The sequence below is a fragment of the Pteropus medius genome, unplaced genomic scaffold, assembly GCF_902729225.1.
Source record: "Pteropus medius unplaced genomic scaffold, Ma_sr-lr_union100, whole genome shotgun sequence".
NCBI lineage: Eukaryota > Metazoa > Chordata > Mammalia > Chiroptera > Pteropodidae > Pteropus > Pteropus medius.
Window position 1 is genome coordinate 14731799 of NW_024340701.1, and position 22611 is coordinate 14754409.

General features: G+C 32.4%; 1 protein-coding gene, 1 non-coding gene and 1 pseudogene across 5 annotated transcripts in view; 2 read left to right on the forward strand and 1 right to left on the reverse strand.

The window, feature by feature from the left end:
* The window catches only part of ATG4C (autophagy related 4C cysteine peptidase), a 67654-nt gene extending 45450 nt beyond the window's left edge, over positions 1-22204 (forward strand). For all 4 annotated transcript variants that reach the window (XM_039888140.1, XM_039888131.1, XM_039888135.1 and 1 more), the window contains 2 exons: positions 5163-5282; positions 21043-22204. In XM_039888140.1, coding sequence (XP_039744074.1) covers positions 5163-5282; positions 21043-21210 — 288 coding nt within the window. In that variant the 3' untranslated portion in view covers positions 21211-22204. The remainder of the gene's footprint in view (positions 1-5162; positions 5283-21042) is intronic.
* Positions 13253-13371, reverse strand: LOC120581081 (uncharacterized; annotated as a pseudogene).
* Positions 18152-18270, forward strand: LOC120581280 (5S ribosomal RNA). Its single transcript, XR_005647232.1, has one exon. It is a non-coding gene; the product is annotated as a 5S ribosomal RNA (ribosomal RNA).
* Positions 22205-22611: the final 407 nt, after the last annotated feature.

The following is a 22611-nucleotide window of genomic DNA, read 5'->3' on the forward strand; positions in this document are numbered from 1 at the left end:
ATCTTGAAGCCAAGGATCAGCTTTATTTTCTACTTTCTTCCTTCATAGTATCTTGCCTCTAAATATTTGCCTCCAATAAATATTTCTGGTTGCCTAATTGATATTGGGGGAGGCACAAGAGATTTGTGCTATTCTCATTCTCTTTCTGCTGCGTTGTGGTCTTATATCACTGATTCCTTTGTCTAAGTTACATTTCCAGTGTATATGTGCCAGATTGACTCCTTAAAAAAGTAGATACTTGAGATTCAGATAGAAAGTTGTTTCATAGTGTTCTACTGTTATCGAAAATAGGCAAATTAAAAGATTATTTGTGTTGATTATTTTGGCCATCTGAGAGACTCTACAAAGATGCCAAGGTGAATGAATATCCTGGTTATGTCCACACAATCAGTGTTAGAAAGGTTGAAGTTCATTTTTAGAAGATTGTTGCAACACTTCACTACGGAGTCAATAAAAGCTTGATATGGGGTGGTGATAGTGAGAATGGAAAAGGAGAATTGATTTTAAGAGACTTTATAAAGTAAACTTTGGTGAAATTAGGTAACTTCTTAAATTAAATGCACAGAGGAAATTTATTTCTTATACACAGGGACACTAAGAAGGTAGATTTAGATGCTATATTTTTGAAATGCTGCTAGAATATCAACCTGTCTAGGTAATTCCTCTTGACAATTTTTAATTTTTCTTAATTCAGGGATTTATCTTAGATTATTTATAGAATTGCATCATTTATTTTCCTATGAGAGTATAATATAAAAATTATAGCAGGTTGTCTATTTTGTATAGAAATATAATTTTTCTTTTTGCTTTCTATCATATTTTAAGCTTAACATGCTCCATGAGGAGGTATTTTAACTATTCTATATTACTAAACATCCTTGCCTGGCTATATTGGCTGTGTTTATGTGCTATTGAAATTTTGCAGTTGATTGCTGTAATAAGTTATATGCACATTCTATATCCTTCCCTTATACCTAAATTATTAAAATTATTTTTGAAAACAACTTTCTTTGATCAATACTTCTTTTGGTCAATAGATAGAGAAATTAAAATCCTAGATCTTTTATTCAATTCTATGTAAATAATTGCTATAAATAGTTTTAAGTGAGTACCCTGAATCCAATAGGATTATGAAAACTTAAGAAATTAGTATGATATTCAGAGTATTTGAGATTGAAGAAGAGATTTATTAGATTATATATTTTGTTTTTCTTATAGTGTGGCATTCCTATATTTGTAGAGTTGAACTTTTAAAATTTTGAAACCAAGTCAGATCAAGTTATTTTTTTCTTATTAAACAAATTTTGAAACCAAGTCAGATCAAGTTATTTTTTTTCTTTTTAAACTATCATTTATTGAGCTCTTTCTATGTGTAAGAGACACTGTTCTAAGCACTTTAGAGTCCTCTGTTGAACCCCTTTTTTAACCTGAAGTTCCAAATGCTTTGATTATGTGTATTTGTATTAATTTTTAATTCTTGTGACATTTTCTTATAAAATATATTAGAATATGCTATTGGATTTCTATACTAACATTTAAGGAATCTTCCTCATCTTTAGCTATCTTCACTTAGTTTTTAACATTGTGAAGTGACTGTAAGTAGTCATAGTTAGATCTTGAGTTTAGTAGTAGGAATATGCCAGGGCATTGCTAGTCCAGACTGAGAAATATAATGTCATATTATTATAATGTGTAAACTCATAGTCCATAATTTTCATGTAAAGAATATAGTTAAGAGATGCAACATAAACAACTTTAAAAGAAAAGTCATGAAAAGACAACTTGAAATTAGAAGCGAATGAGAAGAACTCTAATAGGCCTTAGCATTATGGGCATGTTGCATTGTGGATTCCCATTGTCAATGTCAATAGTTAGGACAGGGCAGAGTTTCAGCTGTTGGGATGAGAGGACTAGAGAAGATATATATATTTATTTTGTGTGTGTGTGCGTGTATTTAATAAGTTAAACCAGAGACTATTCCTTCATGTTATTTATGCTACACTTTCAGAATTACCAGTTTTAACTCTTGCAAACTCTATTCTGTTATTTAGATAATATTCTATTCTTAATATTAACATTCTATTAATAAGGTAAGAAAAGACATTAGTAGACATGTTAGTCTGTTCTAATTCCTGGGCCTCCAATTTCAAATTTCAAATTTTAGAAGTTTCATACAGTGGTAAATATTTGAATCTATCCTAGTAAATTCAGAGAACAGTGGCATTAAAGCTATTAGAATGATATGATGTGATTAGATAGATGGATGAGTGAATTTATCAGTGAAAGATGTACCCTTTATGAATTACACATGCGAACGGCAGTTAGTAAGAGGTGCTTTTTCGTAAAGGTATTCTCTAATCAACTAGGGAAGCTTTATCTAAATCACCAAAATAGCGTAGCTACACCTTAAAGTATTTGTTTCATTATTGTTTGTATGTTTAGGTAATAGAATCCACTATTCCAAATAATAAGCCTAGAACAGTGCCTGTTGTTTACTAGGTGCCTAATAACTATTTCTTGAGGCAACGAATAAGTAATGTATTGAAAAATTAAATAAACTGGAATTGACTTACCCTGGCCAGCTTTTTCAGAAACATATTTCACTGTCACAGAATTGTACCTAGTGAACACTCCTAAAATGTGTGTGTGAAGTAGAAACTGCTAATCTTACCAATTATCAGATTTTTAAAAATTAAGAAATCATAAGTGCATAGTTCAAAGAATTATCACTTGAGAAAATATTTGAGGTTCTAACTTGTTCTGCAGTAAACAGAAATGATTCTGCATTATAGATTAATGTTGGTTTGATTGCAGAATCTTCTTGGGTGAAAAAAAGAATATAATTTTAAGTTTAAATGATATAAAATGCCTCTCTGTAATATAAGTTCCAGTACTCATTAATAACACCCAATAGCAATTTTAGTTTTCAGTGATCAGAGATTTATATCTGTGTTTTCGTGAATAATTTAAAAAGTCTTTTGTAGATATCAAAACAACCACGAATAACAATTTAGTGTTTGCATTACTATCTACGATGATTGAAGCAATACTGTGAAACAGCACTAAGCTGATTCTGGGCTTAGTCTTAGTGGGTCTTACATAGAACTTGAATCAGTGCTTTAGTATAATGTAGGACACCCTTGTACATGAGTTAAAAAATATTTTTTTGGACCTTGTGCAAACTTTTGGCCCCTCTTCTTTATCCCTAAGTAGTAAAAGTTCAATAAATATTGCTTATTATTGACTTTGGAAGGAGTTAGGCAAATGACTATTTTTAGATACCATATACGTAGAATAATGTTTTGTAAATGTGACCTAGAACTGTTTGTGCTTTATATACTAGTATACTTCTGTATATTGTTAACTGGTGAGCTTACTTAAACTTCTATGTCTTCCTAGATCTGTTTTTAATATCTCCTTATAAATAAAACAGAGGAAACGATATTGGAAAAAGTCCAACTAAGAATACTTTTGTTGAGTAGTATTCTGGTTTCAGTTTAACTAGGTTGGATCTCATTATATAAATAATTGTTAGCTAAGCATTTTGTAGAAGTCATAGGTTTGAAAATACATTTGTTTGGTCTATATTTACTTCCCTGATGTTAGATTTGAATCTTCTATGTATACGATTGAATTATCCATAGGGAAAAAAAGCAGCTTGAATGTATGCATTTTGCATATCTTCTGGTGATAATATGGGATACTCATTGGATCACTGGGTTGTAGGAGGAGAGAAAAGAGTGATTTTGATTGATTCACCAGGAACATGGCAAATATGAAAGACTATATTTTCCCACATTTCGATAGATGGTTTCAAGTTAAAATCCTTAAGTCTTAGGCTATAAATGTAGGGAAATTTTAATTTATGAGTTCAAATTCAGCCTAGATTGTTTCTTAATTGAGCTTGTTCTTTAATTCAAAAATATGAAATATACCACAAAGAGTTTCCCACACCTGTCTTCCATCTGCCTACTTTTCTTCCTCTCCCTTAAGCTTGTTAGTTTTTGTGTATTCTTATAGAATGTATTTATGCAAATATAAACAAATATATATTTTTATGGCCCTCCTTTTATCCATTAACATCTTTATGTATATATGTGTGTATGTATATGTGTGTGTGTGTGTGTGTGTGTGTGTGTGTGTGTGTGTGTATATATATATATGTATATATATATGTATATATATATATATATATATATACATATATATATAATATATATATATATATATACTTAGTAAAGCACCAGTAATTTTTAAGGACAAGATACTCAAGCATTCAAGCAATTAAAAAAAAAAAATCTTTAAAACGAAGTACCAGAATGTGGTGGTGAAGAAAAAAATTGGAATCATTAGCTTTATATCTGTTCTTTTTCTATTTGTGTGTTCTCTAAAGATGCAGACTCTACTAATAGCCACATCCTAGTAGCAAGGGTAGAGATGCTAGAGCTGCCTCCTCAGCCCATTTGTATCTATGGCAATGTGACCGCTTGAGGAGAGTGAGCTAAAGGGAAAGGATGACTGCTAAGAAGGGCAAGGACCATAATAGAACAGTTTTCACCTCTGTCCTATATGGGAATAAACATGAACTTAAAAGCACAGTAAAAGAATAGGTTAGAAGAATATGCAATTATATATTAATTGTGTCAATTGCTAAAACTCTCAAGTTGACCTCTTTTCATATGACTATGGAACAGTTACATGAATCTGTGTATTTGTCTAAAAAGTCTTGATATCCTTATTAAAAGGTTTATATACATTAAAAAAATTCTAACAGAACAGATTTACACTTTTTAAGAAATGGCTAACTTGATTCTCAACCTTATATTAGCTTATTCTTGTCTTTTCCACTGGCACATTTTCCTTGCCTTCTGCAAGTGTTAGAAGTGCATACCACTTTGACACTCTTTCTTTTGCAGAATGGCACTAATATCACATAAGGTAGAGATTTGGTTAATTGGCATACTGAGTTGACTGTCATGTTTTACAGCGTCGGAGAGTAGGAAGGACCATCTGCATTGGGTAGACTAAAACACCATTTGAAAAGCATGTTTATAGTTTTGAGAAAAGCTAGATGGCAAATTTTAAATTAAGTAATATTCTTATATGTACTTAAGTCTATCAAATAAAAGTAAATTAATTCTAAAGAACTTTGAAAATTACAGACATTCCACTGCCCTTCTCCTAAAAAGATGTCCTTTCGAAAAATGGATCCTAGCTGTACAATAGGATTTTACTGTCGAAATGTTCAGGACTTCAAACGAGCTTCTGAAGAAATCACTAAGGTACGTTTATTTAAAATATTATAATAATATTTGTAAATGACCAGTTTTTATTAGAGATAGCCTATAAAAATACAAAAATCTGTAAATTTTGATACTTTTCTAAAATTTCCCTTTGAAGGTTAATATTATTAGGAATATTGAGAACAGAAAATAAAACTTTGGAAATTCCTTGCCTTTGGTATGGATGAAACCAACTAGTGACCAGTTGAGAGTCCTTGCTCCACTAGGTGGCACTGTTGAAATAAAAATGCCTTTGCAGAGGGATTAGGTTATATGTGCAAGCAATTAGGTTATATTTTATTTGAAGAGGATTTTAAAAGGGCAATACCTTAGGGGGTAGAAAAAAATTAATGAAGTATTTGATCAAGCCAAATTGTGCATTATTTCTTGTTAGTCCATCTACTACTGCTTCTTTGATTTTTTTTTTTTTAAAGGGAAATGGTATTTTTGGATATCTCAGAACTGCTTTATCAAATGAGCTGTGCTGTAACCTTCCAATAAGCTTGTCTAATCTGATCTATTCTACTTATAGGATCTTTGAAATAGGTTTATTTAACTCCTTCTCATTATCTTTAAACTTCTGCATTTTTCTGGTCCTTGAGTACAGTACTGCTAAAACATTTATAGAATAGCCTCGAGGATTATCTATATTTAGTACTTTAGAAAGTCAAAAAGATTACTTATTTGGAAAGTAAGCATAACTGGATGGGTCTCTTTATTAGTATCAATAGCTATAGGTTACCATTTTATGGGTAATTAAAACCAGTAATAGAATCACTTTTGGGAATTTTAGTTTGAGCTCAGATATAATTGTACCTTATTACTGCTTTCCTTACAGTTAATTTTCTTCAGGAAAATGGACATAGTAGGTTGAAATTTGATTTTTATACTGTAAAAAATAAAATGAAAAAGTTAAATAAAAAGTTTCATGTAAGCTAGGTTTAGTTTACTTGACCTGCCATATAAAAGAGGAAATTTAACAGAACCATGACAGAAAAATGAATGAGGAGAGGTGAAAATGAGATATGTGAGAACCGTTTCTTATTCTTCATTTCTCACAGTTGTCATCTTTTCATTCTCTCTTTTCAACCTGGAAGGCCAAGTGAACATAACAAAATATGTATTCTCCATTTTTCCCCCTTTTTTATTCTTTGAAATTAGAAATATTTATATATTTTAGTTTTACAGTTCTCAGTCTTTATGAAGTATTCTGTGTACTAAAATATACAAATCCAGATGATATTGTAATATAGATTGATATTGATGAACATTTTCCACAAAAAAGTTCCATTTCTCTGTTTCTATTAATTTATTTTCTATCCAGGTTAAAATAAGTCTGTTTAGAACGGTAAAGCAGTCTACTCTTGAAATAGAAACAAACCAAATTATTACCAAGTTGAAAAAACAAGATGAACAAATGAGTTGCATATTGATATTTTCTGGTTAAAAACAGACAGTTTTTGTGATTTTTACACTGATTTTTACATTGGAAAAAATACTTAAGAAATCATTGCTCGATGCATTAGAGTCATATGCAATATGAAGGTAAAGAGAAACCGTATTGAAATATCATTTGGAAATATTGAGAATTTTGCCAGCATCGGTTAACTTTGCTTTAATAAAAATATTGTTCCTAATAGCTTTTTGAAGCAGTATAAAAAACTCATTTGTCAATTAGTAACTCGATCATTTACTTTTTCTTGGAAGGTTGTAAGTTAAGCAGTTTCTTTTTCTTCCTAATAATTGAATTTGGCATTTTTAGCAAAAGTTATTTTTTTCTCTTTAAAAATGAAAACAACTTAAAATTATTTATTTTTAGGTAGGGTGTGTTATGAATTTTCTCATTATGAAAATTAAGCTCGGTAGTCTAATTCTAGTGTTTAAATTGTAATGCCATATGAATGTTCTAAAGCTTTAACTACTTGATTTTTAAAATGTTCACAAAAATTGTTAAATTAATTCAATTTTAGAAGAACTCAGTTCAGCAAGTATTTGAGTAACTATCATACTGAAAACATAAAATTACCAAGACATAATCCCTACTTCTGAGCAAGTTATAAGGCTTCTACTTTAAGTAGCATTTATAGTTCAGGAGGGGGAATAAGACAAATAGATGTATATTACATTGAATATGATAAGCGTCCATACAGAAACAGAAATAAATTGGTAGGGGAAGGAAGGGTGTTGGAATGAGAGGGCTGTCTCACCTAAGTCAAAGTGCTCGAGATTTTTAATTTGGGCCTGAACATTTAGGCTTAATTTCTATTGGCTTAAGGAGAAGGAAGGGTACTTCAAGCAGAGGGAATAAGAGGAAAGGTATTGAAAAAGGGAAATGTAGAGTTTGTCTAGAGAATGGCAAATAGTCCAATTTGGTAGGTGCTGAGGATACATATAGCGCAGGATCTCTGTCTTTTGACTGCCTGAATCTCTAGGGGTGTGACCTGGGAGTCTCCATTTCTAACAAGCCTCCCAAGTAGTCTTGCTCACCAAATCTGAGAACCGTGTAAGACAGTACAACCAAAAATTGTTTTTAGGTGGCATTAGAACAGATATTTTATTACTTATATATTTATTTATGTTCATATTTGAAAAATATAAGTGGACTGTCAAATGTGACTCTCCTATTTATGATTGACTGTACAAAGCTAATTAGGTTAAAAATAAAAGAAAATATTCGTTAATCATAATAGAGATGGTATACATAGAATACTGAAGGAGATATATAATGCCCAAGGCTTGAGAAACACTGCTGTAGGAAATAGTGGAGGATGAGGCTAGAAAAAGAGGTTGGAATAATATTTGACAATCTTGAATGCCAGGCTGAAGACATTTGTACTTTAGCAATATACTGATTTTTATTAATTTCAAGCATGCAGAAATACAGAGAATAACATAATAAATACCCATGTGCTACCATTACGCTTAAGAAAAAAAATTATCTGTGTAATCGAAATATACTACCCTTTCTCAATCTTATTCCCTTCCTTCCTCCTTTCCTCCCCAGTGGTAACAACTATCCCGAATTAGTATATAATACCCATACTTTTATAAACATAAACAATATATATTGTTTTGCATGTTATTAAACTTTTTATTAATGATATACTTGTAAAAATGTCTATACCCTTCTGCAACTTGTATTTCCATTTAATAATGACCGAGAGATTATATATATATGTACATGTGGGTCTAACTTATTCATTTAAACTGCTGAATCGTAAGTAGTACATTCTGCAGTATACTAATTTAAACTTTCTTTTGGTGGTGGTCATCTAACTTATTTCATTTTCTAGTTATGAATAATGTGTATAAGAATATTCTTATACATATCTCTTTGTGCATCTACAACACTCTAACTAGGATTATATTAGTTACACTAAGTAAGTTAGAGTGGAGTTGCTAGGTGGTGGAGTATACATAATTTTAGGTTTGCTAGATATTGTCATATTCTCTCCAGAGTGATCATACCAAGCAGTATATGTGGATTTCCAATGCTTCACATCCTTATTAACACCTGATATTGTCAAACCTTAAAATTTTTAACCAATCTCATGGATATGAGATTAGTATCTTTTTGTAACTTTAATTTGTATTTCTTTGATTACTAGTGAGACTGAAAATCTTATTAAGGTTTATTGGCCCCTTTGATTCCTCTTTTGTGAATTTCTTGTTCATGTCCTTTTTTTCTATAGGTCTATTTAAAGAAAATCAAATAAAATTTATAATTCTGGATACTACCACTTGTTGGCTTTATATCTTGCAAATATATTCTCTTAGGCTATTATTTTCACTTGTTAATGGCATCTTTAATTTAGCCAAATTAGTAAATCTTTCTATTTATGGGTTTTAAATTTTGTATCAAAGAAGTCTTTAATAACCAAAGGTTATAAACATAAGACCTACATTCTCCTACATTTCTTCCAAAAGTTTTACACTTAGAACTTGTATATATCTTAAGGTAGGTACCTTTTTAAAAAAACAAACAAACAAACAAACAAAAACATGGATAATCCATTGTTCCAGCATCATTTCTTAAAAGGTCTAACTTTTCTTCATTGACCTAGGGGAGGACAGAGCTGTGGGATTGCAGAGGAGGAAACTGTTTTGAGAGAGTTTGTGAAAGTAGAATTAGTAAGACCAAGCAGACACTGACTTGGGGCAAGCAAAAGGGAGAGCTCAAAGACAAGTCTGTTTTATATCTAGGTGTCTAGGAGAAAAATTAATAGTTCACTAATATGGTCATTCATTTAGTCAACAGATGTTTGATCTCACCCCTACCACTCAACCAAAACTCTTTTTCAGGGCCATTGATGACTCCCACATTGCTACATCCATTGGTTATTTCTTAGTCTTCATCTTACTCATTCTATCATTAGCAAATCACTTAGCCAAACATCCACTGCACCTTTCATACGTCTTCTTCGTTTGGCTTCCAGGAACAAAACTTTCTTGGTTTTTCCATTCTTACTAGTCATTCTTTCTCAAGTCTCCTTTGCCTGCTTTTTTCCTCCAACCTTTTAATGTTGGACTGCCCCAGTGCTTAGTCTTTAGTTTTCATATATTTATCTTGGTGAGCTTATCCAGTCATATAGCTTTAAATATCAATTACAAGTCAGCTAAAACCAAGATTGTATTGTTACCCCAAACCTCTCTTCCAAATTATAGATTATATATGTCTAGCTGCCGTTCAACATCTTTTGTATGTGCGATGCACATATCCTGAATAAATTTCTGATTTTATTTTTAAGCTTGTTCCACTTATAGTTTTCCTTATCTCATTTGATGGCAAATTTGTCCTATCTGCTCAGGTCAAAAGCCTTAGAATTATCCTTTCTTCTCTATTTCTTATTATCCCATAACCACTTATATGTTCAAAGTTTATCTAGAATCAGACCACTTTTCACACCTCCACTGCTACGATCCTGGTCTGAGCCACCATCAGTCATTACTGCAGTGGCCTCCTAATTAGTTTCCACCCTATTCTCAATTTAGCAGCCCAGATAATTCTTTTAAAACATAAGTCAAATCATATCACCCCTATCCTAAAAACCTGCATTGACATCCCAGTTTACTTAAAAGTAAAAAAGTTCTGAACTATATTCTCTAAGGCCTTTGATAATCTGTCTTCATGCCCTTCTCCCTTACCTCAGCCTGTCATCTCTTATTTTGCCTCCCTTTCATTGTGCTGTAGCCATTTTGGCCTCTTGCAGATCATCTAACCTAATAGGTAAACTCCAGTCTTAGAGCCTTTGCACTAGACTGGAATGCGTTTCCCTCAGATATCTTCATGGCCGATGCCTTCACTTCCTACAAGTCTTGGCTTAGATATCTCCCTCTCGATGAGGTGTAATTTTTAAACTTTATTTAAAAATGCAGTCTTCCTCACCATTCCCTCTTACTTTGTCTTTTTACCTTTTCCTTAGCACTTACTACTTTCTAATACACTACACAATTTCTTTATCTATTATGTTTATTATTACCCATCTTCTCTAGTGGAACATAAACTACACAGGGGCAGGAATGTTTTTGCCCATTTGGGTCAATGATGTATCTCAAAGCATCTAGAACAATGCCTGGCCCATGGTAAGTAAGTATTCAGTGTATTTGTTGAATGGCTGGAGCTGAGTGTGCAGTGGCAAACAAGAGTTATGACTCCTGGCTTCATGAACTTACAGTCTAGTGGACAAGATGGATTTTAAACACATATAAATGCGTAACAAAAACTAAAATTCCATGAAGAAAAAAATGAGAACGAAAAATAGGAAAGAAATAATTTAATTTGGGGAGTACAAAAACATTTTATAAGGTATATTCACTGCATTTTGCTTAAGGTTTGGGTAAAGTCTTGGCTGGTCCATTTAAACCTACTCCACAATTAGTAAGAAATCAGCAAGAGAATAGTGAGAGCCCTCCAAATTATAATGGACTTAAATAACACAATTTCATGACTTACTTTAAGAATGCTTAGAATTCTTGAGGTGGGAGTAGATAAAATGAACAATAGAGTTTGACATAATAATGGCATAATAGGGATAGCAGAATTTCAGATGGAGTTAGGAATATCTTTTATTTCATTGAAATGGTCAATCAGGGAATTCCTGTGGATAGGGAGGCAAATAGGTAGAATTGAGAGGTGAATATGATGAAGTCAGGTTTACTGGGGTTGTGTCTAAAACAACCATTCTTCCATCTGCCACTTCTTTAGATTTCATCATCTCTATGGAATAGTTCTATTTAATCCTGTCTCTGATCTTTCTATTAACAGTCTCCTCCCTTTCTCCTTCCTTTTCTCTTTCCCTCTCTCCCTCCCTCTTGTCTCCTGAGTAGTTAAATCATATTGTTAAAATATTTTATGTTCTTTTTTTGGTTCCTGCATGTATATATGTGATAAAAGTTTCCAATTGTGATTGTGGGTTTGTCCATTTCTCTTTTAAGTTCTCTTATTTTTTGGTTTACATATTTTGAGGCTATGTTATTGGTTAACATACAAATAGAGGATTGTTAGATCTTATTGAAAACTGATTCTTTTATATAATGCTCTATCTCTAGTAATATTTCTTTAAAGTCCATTTTTGTGCTTTGTTGTAATATATTTTAATCCTGCATATATTTTCAATTCCACAAGGCGTTATGTTTTAAACAGTAAATATTACCCTGTCTGATGCCTTTCACTTTTTCTTTCTGAGATCATTTTGATTCCCTCTGAAGATTTCCTTTACTATATTTCTTTTATTGCTGTTTGCTGGTGATAAATTCTCTCAGTTTTTATTTGAATACATCTTTATTTTGCCTTCATTAAAAAATTGGAATAATTGCAACCTTACTGGAAAGTTATAAGTATAATGCAAATAATTTTTTTTCCCTGAGCCCTTTGGGAGTAAATTGCTAACCCAGTGCCTGTCATCCTTGAATTATTGAGTATAAAATTCCTACAAAGACATTCTCCTACCTAACGACAATCCAACTTTCAAAATCAGGAAAATAGCACTATATATCATCACCATGTAATCGTCAGACACTATTCAAGTTTTGCTAATTGTCTTATTAATGCTCTGTATAGCAAAAGGATCCAGTTAAGAATAATGTGTTGTATTTGTATATCTCAAACCTCTTTTATTTTAGAACAGTTCCTTATCTTTCCTTGACTTTCACATAACCTTCATATTTTCAAAGATTACAGGACACTTTGGGTTTTTTTGTTTTGTTTTGCAAGATACTTTTTAAAACTTTATAGTATGTCCCCTCATTTTGGATTTGTCTTATGATTCCTCATGATTTTTTCAGGTTTTGTATCTTTGTCAAGTATATCACAGAATCGATACTCTGTTCTTCTCACTGCATCCTGGTGGTTGGCACATGGTGGTTTGTCCCTTTCTTGGTGATGTTAACTTCAATCACTTGATTAGGGTGGTATCTGCCAGATTCCAGTGTGGCTCCAACACACCCATTAGACTAGAATGACTTTCATGCCCCCATGAATGCCTATTTTGCTTATCCTTATTTAGTGGCTTTCGGGGGGAAGGGAAGAGGAAGAGCTTGCCTTTATTGTTGAAGGATATTTTCATTGGATAGAATTCTATCTTAGCAGTAGTTTCGTTCAGTACCTTAACGATACATATTCCATTGTTGTCTGGCTTCTGTTATTTCTTGATGTTCGTACCCCCTCTAAGATCTCATCTTGAGATATGCCTGTTTTGGTTGCTTTCTGGTGTTTTATAGCACTTGCTTGCCTTATCTACTTTATTTGTTTCTTAAATTGTTTTTGTTGGCAAGATTAATCTCATCCTGCCTTCTTAAATAATTATATTTATGAAATACTTGTTTTAGCTATTTTTTTAAGGTTGTAAAATGTGACTATAAAATTTTATTTTATTTTAGTTTTTAAATTTTGTTAGGCGAGGCAACCCTTGGTTGACCTCACAGATTGCAAGGACCTTGTCAGCTTACAATCCCTTATTTTTTATTTTTTACGCCTACAGCACCTGGTCTTCCTAGGTGGTCTTCCATCCAAGTACTAACCAGACCAGACTCCGCTTAGCTTCTGAGATCAAACAGGATCGGGTTTGTTCAGGGTGGCATGGCTGTAGACGACTATAAAATTTTAAAAACCCATTTTTTAAAATCTTAACATAAAAATTAGTTTTCTTTATTTTGTTGGAATTTTACTACATGAGTACTACTTATAAAAGGGACCATAGGGTTACAGTTTAACTTATATCTATCCAAAGAAGTGTTGTTACTAAATTGTAAAAGTAAAATAAAGTAAACCAAATGAAATGCAACTCCATTTTTCTGTGTACTCATTCTAAAAACTTGGAGTCATCCTGGATACTTTGTTCTATCTCACACCCCATGTCCATTCAATCAGCAAATCCTATCATCTCTCCTTCAAAATATATTAGGAATTTGATAACTTCTCAGCACTACCATGATTACCCTGGGCCACCATCATAGCTTCCTTGGGATTATTGCCATAGCTCTGCTTCCTTCTAGCATCCAGTGTTGCTGCTGAGAAGTTTGATTTCATTCTGAATTATTTTCCTCTAAATGTAAACTTTTTTTTTTTCTCTTTAAAGGTTTTTGGCTTTGAATCCCAGCTCCACATCCCCATTCCTGTGTACCTTTGGCCACATTGCTTAACCTCTTTGTGCATCAGGTTTTTTTTCATGGAATGCAAATAATAATAGCTACCTCTCTCTGTGGCCAAATTGTGAGGATTACATGATTTATTAAGGGAATGTCTGATTTATAGTAGTTACTAAATAAATTGTTAGCTATTATTATTTGTACCAGGTATTCTGAAACTATTATGTGTCTTGGTTTGCATTCTTTTTCATCAATTTCACCTTAGTAAGTTGTGATCTTTTCCCTAGAGTTGCTTTATTTTTTCAGAGAAAAGTTCTGCCATCTGCCTGTAGAATGTATGTTGTCTGGTGGTTGCTCCAGGAGTAAGAAGTAAAGGATGCTAACGGCCCGACAGTTTAATATTTTAGACTAAATTCTTAACCTTTCATAATCATCACTGTGCCTGGTGTACTAGAGTTGATAGCTTTATTTGTTTTTTCCAAAGAGTTTTTTCCTGTGTGTGGGATGGCTGGTGGGCAACGAAGACAATTTAACTCAAGAATATGTGCTCATAAGCATTGTTCTGTACAGTTACCTGTTTATACATCAAGCCATAGTCCAGACAGTTGACTGTCTAATCTTTATTTCAGGTAATGGTGAACTAATTATTTTCCTTGGAAGTCTCTTTCATTTTCAGACAGACCCTTCCGTTAAAAGTTTTCCTGTATTGAGTTAGAATCGGTCTCCATGTAACTTTTACTCCTTTGTCTCATAGAGTAAAAGAATAAGTTTGCTTCCTCTTCCAGTCCCATTTTCCTCAGTGGTACACAGTTTCCCATACCCATTGCTATTTTGCTAAAATGTCTTTTTGAAAACACCTTAGTGTTTCAGGTTTATGTTCATGATTACATTTCCCCTCTGTTTAGTTCTGTATTCTCCAAATGAAATCTGAGAGATATTTTTCTTGCATAGAACTTTTTTACCTCTGGGATTTAATGATAGGAACTCTGATTCCCTTTAAAATCTTCAGGGGCTTATTATTTAGCTGGGAAGACACGAAATGGATAATGACTGTATAAGAGCATATTTAATAAATGCCAGAAGACTAATATTATGAAATAATGTCAATAATAATATGTCAATAGCCAACACGTAAGATGCCAAGGCAATCTTCTAGTTACTTTACATATATTACCTGATTTAATTCTCACCACAACTCCTTGAAATAGATACTATAATACTGACATTTTACGGCTAAGGAAAATGAGAGAGTCTAGTTAAGTAACTTACCCAGGATCACACAGTTTATAAGTATCAGCCAGGTTTTGACAGACTGAGTTCCATAGTCCATGTTTGTATTCCTTACACTATACTAGACCCATCTCTAGGACTTTGGAGAAAGGAGGAATCACTGTGGACCAAGATACTTAACAGTTGAATTTGGGCTGCAACTTTAAGGGCCAATAGAGTTTGCACAGTCAGAAAGGAAGTATGAAGGGTAGCTGGATGATAAAAACATCATGAGCAGAAACACTAAGACAGAATGTTATGGGATGTTTAGGATAGAAGATTATGGAACAGTGAAACTTAAGTCAGGTGTTAATGTGGCTAACAAGGGCCTGTGTGCTCTGACTCCTGTGTACCTCTCTTTCTCTTTTCTTCTACCCTTGAGCCACACTGGCCTCCTCTCTGTTTTTTGAACATGCTAACTGTGCCGGCATCCCAGGCTTTTGTAGTAGCTGTTTTTGGTTTGCAGTGCTCTTGCAGAACCTTTATGTCTGACACCTTATTGTCATTCAGGTCTCAGCTTGGCCTTTTCTGATCACACAACGTACAGAAACCTTTCAGTCCTTCCTTACCGCAGTACCCTGTTTTATTTTTGTGGTGATTATTCTCTCTGAATGATGCAGAAGCACTATTAGTTATCTGTTCAATAGCCACCTCTCTTTTTGGCTACAAGAATCCTGATTTTATTTGGGATAATGGTGTGCCCACCCAAATACTCATTTTTCTTGGTTTGCCTTGTGTTTACAATTTGGCCACTGAAATATAAGTGGGTGTGTGCTGGAAGCTTTTGCTCTTCTGATGAAATAGTGGATATAGATGGAAAGCTGTCACTCCCTCTGTGTCCACCCACCGCCATCTTGGATGCAAACTCAAAACCTGGAGTTTCAGCGGTCCTTTGTGATCATGAGGGAAAAACCAAGAGAATTGTAGAAACTGTTAGACATTAATTAACTAAAGTAGCAATGTCAGACTTTTTGTTATGTGATAAAAAATAATTCCTGTTACTTAAAGCCATTATTAATTGTTTTTTATTCTGTTTTTATCACTTGGCAACAAAAACTATTCCTAATTAATATAAATTATGTTACAAATGATGGAAATAGGGAAAACTGGCAGGGGGCTATTTTCGAAAGGTAGAAATGATCATTTTATTTTGGTATGATCAATCTGAGTTGATATTGCAACATGTCTCCACTTACTGTAGGAGGCGGTATAGTATAGTGGTTACAATAGAACCAGACTGCTTAAGCTTAATTCCTGCCTCTGTCAGTTAGTAGCTGTGTGAACTTACACAAGTCACTTAATGCCTCAATATTTCAGTTTCCTCATGTAAAACATGACTGATAATAAAGCTCAACATAGAAGGGCTCATGGTTGAAACTGAGAGTAGATAATATTTTTAACAGAGAATATAGAATATATAGAGAAGATAAAGAATCAATAATTGATTAATATTTGCATTTTGGAATGCAGGAATAAGTGGAGTCGATGAAGGAGATAGAGGAGAAACGGTTTAGAAAATAGGAGGAGAAATAGGAAACCAAAATATTATAGAAATCATGGGAAGTATATATTTTAAGAAAGAAATGCTCAGAAGTATTGATTGCTATAGAAATATCAAGAGAATAGGAACTAATAAAAAGCCTTTTTTTAAATCTAAGGACTAAAAGAGAGTATTTCCACTATAATGAGGGGTAAAAATGGGGTTAGAGAGGTTTAAGATTAAGTAGTGAGGAGAGAGTGGAGTTAATATCACATGTGCATTCAATTTCAACTCAGTTACATGAACTCATAATGAAACAGGTGTGTATTTTTCCATGTGCACTCTTTATTATATGATGTACATTACTATGTTCTATAGTGTATTGTACATTTACACATGGTACCAAACAGGATTTTATACACAAAATTATGCATAGCACCCTTTCAACAATTTGAAGGCTTTTTGAAGATCATTTTGACTATATTGATTTTGACTATATTTGATTTTCATACTATAGGCTGACTTTAGGACCTAACCCCTGATTAAATGTAGCTCCTCTGTGTGGTGACTATAGACCATACAGGTGTAGACTGCTCTGTACTGGGTATAATTTTACATGAGTGCTGGCAAAGCTAGTGGAAAAGGTTTTGGCCTGGGGAGAAGTGGTCATCTCCTGGTCTATTTCTGTTCTTTCTTACAACTACTAGCATTACGATGTAAGAAATTGCTTAACTTCTGTCCTCCAGCTTTTTCCTTTGTAAATTCTGAAACCTGTCAACTAAGTACATAGGAAAAATGCGATAAAATATTTGACCTTCTGAAAAGAAATCTGTGATTTGCCTTTTAGGTAATAAAACTATTTCCTGTATCTTTGGCTGTCTTATTAAAATAGAACAGAGGACTTGCCTATTCTAAAGTTATTGTTGAACAAATCACTGAAACCTGTTTTGAAAAGCAACTATGAGATAATAAATTCAATTATTTTAAATTTTAAAAAAATGACTTTTCTCTTACTGTCTAAGAAATACATGTTAGAAAGTTTGGAAAATAGAAGTATTAAAAAGTCACCAGTAATTCTTTAATTCAGAATCACTTAATATTTTATTGTATTTCTTGCTAGTCTTTTGAAAGTATGTATTTAAATTACTTTAACATATTGAGATTAATTTTTATATATAGCTTTATATCCTGTTTTTTTAACATTATATAATAAATGTTTCCCCAAATTATTAAATAACTTTTATTATCTTTTCTTGTATGGTATCTCGATTGCTAATACCCCCATGTCATGTAGATAACCTAATTTGGAATTTTTTTAATGTAGATTTTATGTTATCCATTATGGAGGGACTTTAAGGTTTTGACAATATGTCCTTTCTTGTAATATTAAAAAAAAGAACTAAAGTTTTTATTTTCAATAAAAGTTTTCAGAATCAAATTTTCAAATCAATGGTTATTTTTTATGAAAAGTCTGAAAAAAATCATTCTGATATAGTGCTTATAGCTATGAAAAGCATTTGAAAGACATGTTGAGGTCTATAGTCATGCCACCCTGAGCACGCCCGATCCCGTCTGATCTCGGAAGCTAAGCAGGGTCAGGCCTGGTTAGTACTTGGATAGGAGACCACCTAGGAAGACCAGGTGCTGTAGGCGTAAAAAATAAAAAAAAGAAAAAAAAATGTTGGTAAGTCATTGAGGTCTAATATTCCATTATCAATTTACTTCTTTTGGTTGTTGCTGCTGCTGTTTTAAGTCATCTTGGAAAAGTAATTTAAATCTTTTGAGTCCCAATTTTTTTCATTTATAAAATGAGAGTGAGATAATTTCTAAAGTCTCCTTTGTCATTTCCATTTTTATTTGTCCTAAAATTATTTCCTCCTTCTATTTCATGTTTATGTGCTAATATGTTATCATTTACCTTATTACTCAACTCAGTTGTCCTTCTACATATATATATATATATACACTTTATTTTTAGAGCAGTTTTAGGTTCATAGCAAAATTGAATGGAAAAAACAGAAAGTTTTCATATACTCTTCTCCCACTATCAACATCCCCACTGGACATTTGTTATAATCAGTGAACCTACATTGACACTTCATCATCGCCCAAAGTCTGTAGCTTACATTAGGGCTCACTTTTGGTATTGTACATTCCATGAATTTTGACAAATGTATGACGTGTATCCACCATTATAGTATTATACAGAGTAGTTCTCCAGCCCTAAAAATTCTCTGTGCTCTACCTATTGATCTCTCCCTCCCTACAAATCCCTGGCAACCACTGATCTTTTTACTGTCTCCATAGTTTTGCCTTCTCCAGAATGTCATATCATTGGAATCACACAGTATGTAGCCTTTTCAGATTTGCTTCTTTCACTTAATAATATGCACTTAAAGTTCCTCCAGGTCTTTTTATGGCTTGATAGCTTATTCCTTTTTGGTGCTAAATAATAATCCATTGTCCGATGTACCATAGTTGATCTATCCATTCACCTACTGAAGGACATCTTTGTTGCTTTCAATTTTTGGCAGTTATGAAGCTACTATAAACATCTATGTGCAAGTTTTTGTGTGGACATAAGTTTTCAACTCATTTTAGTAAACCTTTGATATATATTTCATTTGGTAATCTTTGAAATTTTTTGAGCTTAGAAAAATCAGAAAAATGATAATTCATAAAGCCTAAATCAATAACATATGTATTAGAAGGTTTTTGCCTCGCAAGTGAGTTTGCAAAAAGTAAGTGAATTTTGTAATTAAAGAATAGAGAGTTCCTTTCTGACATTTGTCCTGTGGCACAGATTTGAATCTTAGTTGATGAGCAACTAATAAACCTAAATGACATCTTTCATAATCTGAAAAGAAAAGATGAAGTGTTGATAATGTTTGCTGTGTTGATTTGAAAATGTTATGATGATAACTGCCCATTAGACACTGGACTTTTGCAAGTACATTAAATGAATATAAAATGACAGTTTTTGACTATATTCCAGCCATTGGCTGTAAGTGAAACTGACCAGACGCCAGTCTCCTCAATCTCTTATTTTTATTTTCTGTATATTTGCCCTTCTCTCTCTTTCGGTAGAATGTCAATAAAATAAATTTGAATAATGTATAAATTAGGAGCACAATTTGAATTATGGTATCTGATTGCCATCACTCTAGTTTTTTAAGTACTCAGTTGTTTTTAAATAGTTCATTAAAAATAGTTCATATTAACTCAGTGAAATATTTTTAATTTAACCTTGTATCTGTATGCTAGGGGTACATATTTATTTTAGCTATGTTTCAAGAGAATCTGTAAATGTAATATATAAGAATTTGATGATCCTTCAATTGAATATTGATGTTTGATAGAATTTGGTTTTTACCCCTGAAATTATCCTTTAAATACAAATTATATTTAATTGATCACGATTAAGGATGTATAAGTACTCGATATTATTTCAGCATTCTCTGAAACACATAAACTTTTCAGAATCCTTCTTAAAGGTCCTGGTTACCTATAGAAAAGTTGGTTTCTATCAAAACATCTTTCATTCAAAATTTTTATTTAACGAAAAGTGTTTAAATTTTAATAGAACTTGTTTAACAGAAAGATATGAAATAGTTTAGAATGGGTGGTTGGCTTGTCAATGAATACCAGATTGACAGAGGTTATAATGATTGTCGGTATCCCACAGAATTCTAAGTATTGCTTTTTTCACTTCTTAATTATCTAATGTAACTCTATAAGGTAATATGTAAAGCATGGATGACTACTATGTATAAGAACACTATTCTTTATGTTCACTAGATAATTGCAGAAATATTTTTTCAAATATGAGTGATCTTTAGAAAAACCAAACTCAATTTTTAAAATAATTTTTATTATTGCTAACAATTCTCTGAGGTAAGGAGATTGGATATCTGTTGCTCCGTTTTATAGATGATACTCAGGTAGTGTGATTTGTTGAAGACCACATCAAGGTAAGTTGTAGAACTGAGATTAGAATGGACCTTCTGACTCAGTTTAATGCTTCTTTTTCTGTGTTATGGTACCAAACAATCTTTCGCAATATTTTACTATGGTCAATGATACCATTTTGTTTCATTGTCTACTACTACTAACAGAAGATAAATTTTAACTCTTTCATAAACCTTCAAACTAATGTGACCAGAAGACTTACTTTGGGGGTACAGAGAATGGTACTTAATTTTTGATGGTGTAGTCCTAATCGGGAAGCGGGCATTTAGCTATAAATAAATTATACAGTTCTGATCAACTTTTATTTTTTAGCCAGAACAGTGAAAGCAATAGCACTGGATAAATGTAAATGAGAAAAGCTAATGAAAGTCAGGACTAAAACATTAGATTTTGTCATGTGTTCCTACTGTGCACTATTGCATTCAATAAGGGATTCTTCTGTGCTTTCTATTACAGATGCTGAAAGTTTTTTCTAAAGAGAAATATCCCTTATTTACTTTTGTAAATGGTCATTCCAGAGACTATGATTTTACATCTACTACAACCAATGAAGAAGACCTTTTCTCAGAGGACGAAAAGAAAAGATTAAAAAGATTTAGCACAGAAGAGTTTGTCTTGCTTTAAAAGATATCACATCTGTGCTTGGTGAGAGAACTCTTTGAAGGGGAAAAAATGAAAAGAAACAAGTATACTTGAAACTGGTTTATTTTCACAAATATCTTAATTTTATATGTTCTTTTCAAAAAGAGCAGTTGAAAATATATAAATCTTAAAGATATTTTTCTGAAAGAGAAATGATTTAATGAATCTTGATTGCTAATAAATAACAAGTAATTCTGGCTGCATTCCTATTTCGCTAAGATCTTCTAATGATAACTCTACCTTAACTGCAAGCCTTCTAGTCTTCAATTTCTTCCAACTGAGGCCACCAGTCTCCTGAAGGTTTTGTGCTATATGCCCCAAAACTGGGATCACCAAATAGTTGCAGAAGCTTCAGTTTATACTAATGACCAGAAGACCAGAGAATGAATCTTCCATGCTGCCTAGCTTCCTGATAAATCAGTGCAACCAAAGGATACTTTTGGAGTATCTTGATATATTGATAGTAATTGTTAGCTGTCATATGCATACAATTATATAAGCAGAATTGTGAGTTTAGGTAATACTAGCAATATGATTTTATAACAGCTCATTTTGTTTGTTTTGGCTGTTGAGCCTTCTCTGGGGAGTGAGTATAAAGTATCGGTTTTTCCCACAAATTTAAAGGTTATGTTATTAATAATAACATCCAGTTAGATCAGATAAAGGCCATCTTAAGATAGGAATAGTGTTCGTTTCCTATCTCAAAAATAAAATTTCATAGGAATTCTATTTACTATGCAGGTTTTAGAGCTAAAGATAAGTACCAAGAAAGATATCAGTAGATACTCCTTTATGTGATTTTTGTTATTTGTGTAAATCACTGTAGTCATGTTTAGAAGCTGAGGCCACTTCCATAAGGTAAATCTGCCTTAAGTGTATTATGTATTACTTAGAGGCAAATTTGTAATATAAAAGTACAAGAGTTACTATCCAGCCAGAATTATAAAATAAATAATAAAGATGTGAGAACATAAAACGCCTTTGTTTGGTTTTGATGGGATTATTTTAATCTTTTCATTTGAAAAATCATTCTCTCGAATGAATTCTGTTTATAATGAAGGCAAATAATATTGCCATTCTGAAAGCAAAATATTAACTTATTTTATGGAGCTTCCATGTTTCAGTGTGGAAAGGTGACTTATAAAGACATAAAATTGTGTATCATTTAAAGTCATTGATTTTCTCAATCAGAAAGCCTATTAGGTTTAGAGTTGCATGCAAAATGGAAACAGAGGGTGGGCAGATTGCTTTCGTATTCCTGATGAGAGAAATCAGGTTTGTCATTTCCCAGTGAGGATAGATTATTAAATTGAAATAAATAGCCTGAAATTTAAAATTTTCCTGTATTCTGGATAAGATCTGGACAAACTAAGCCTAGTACTA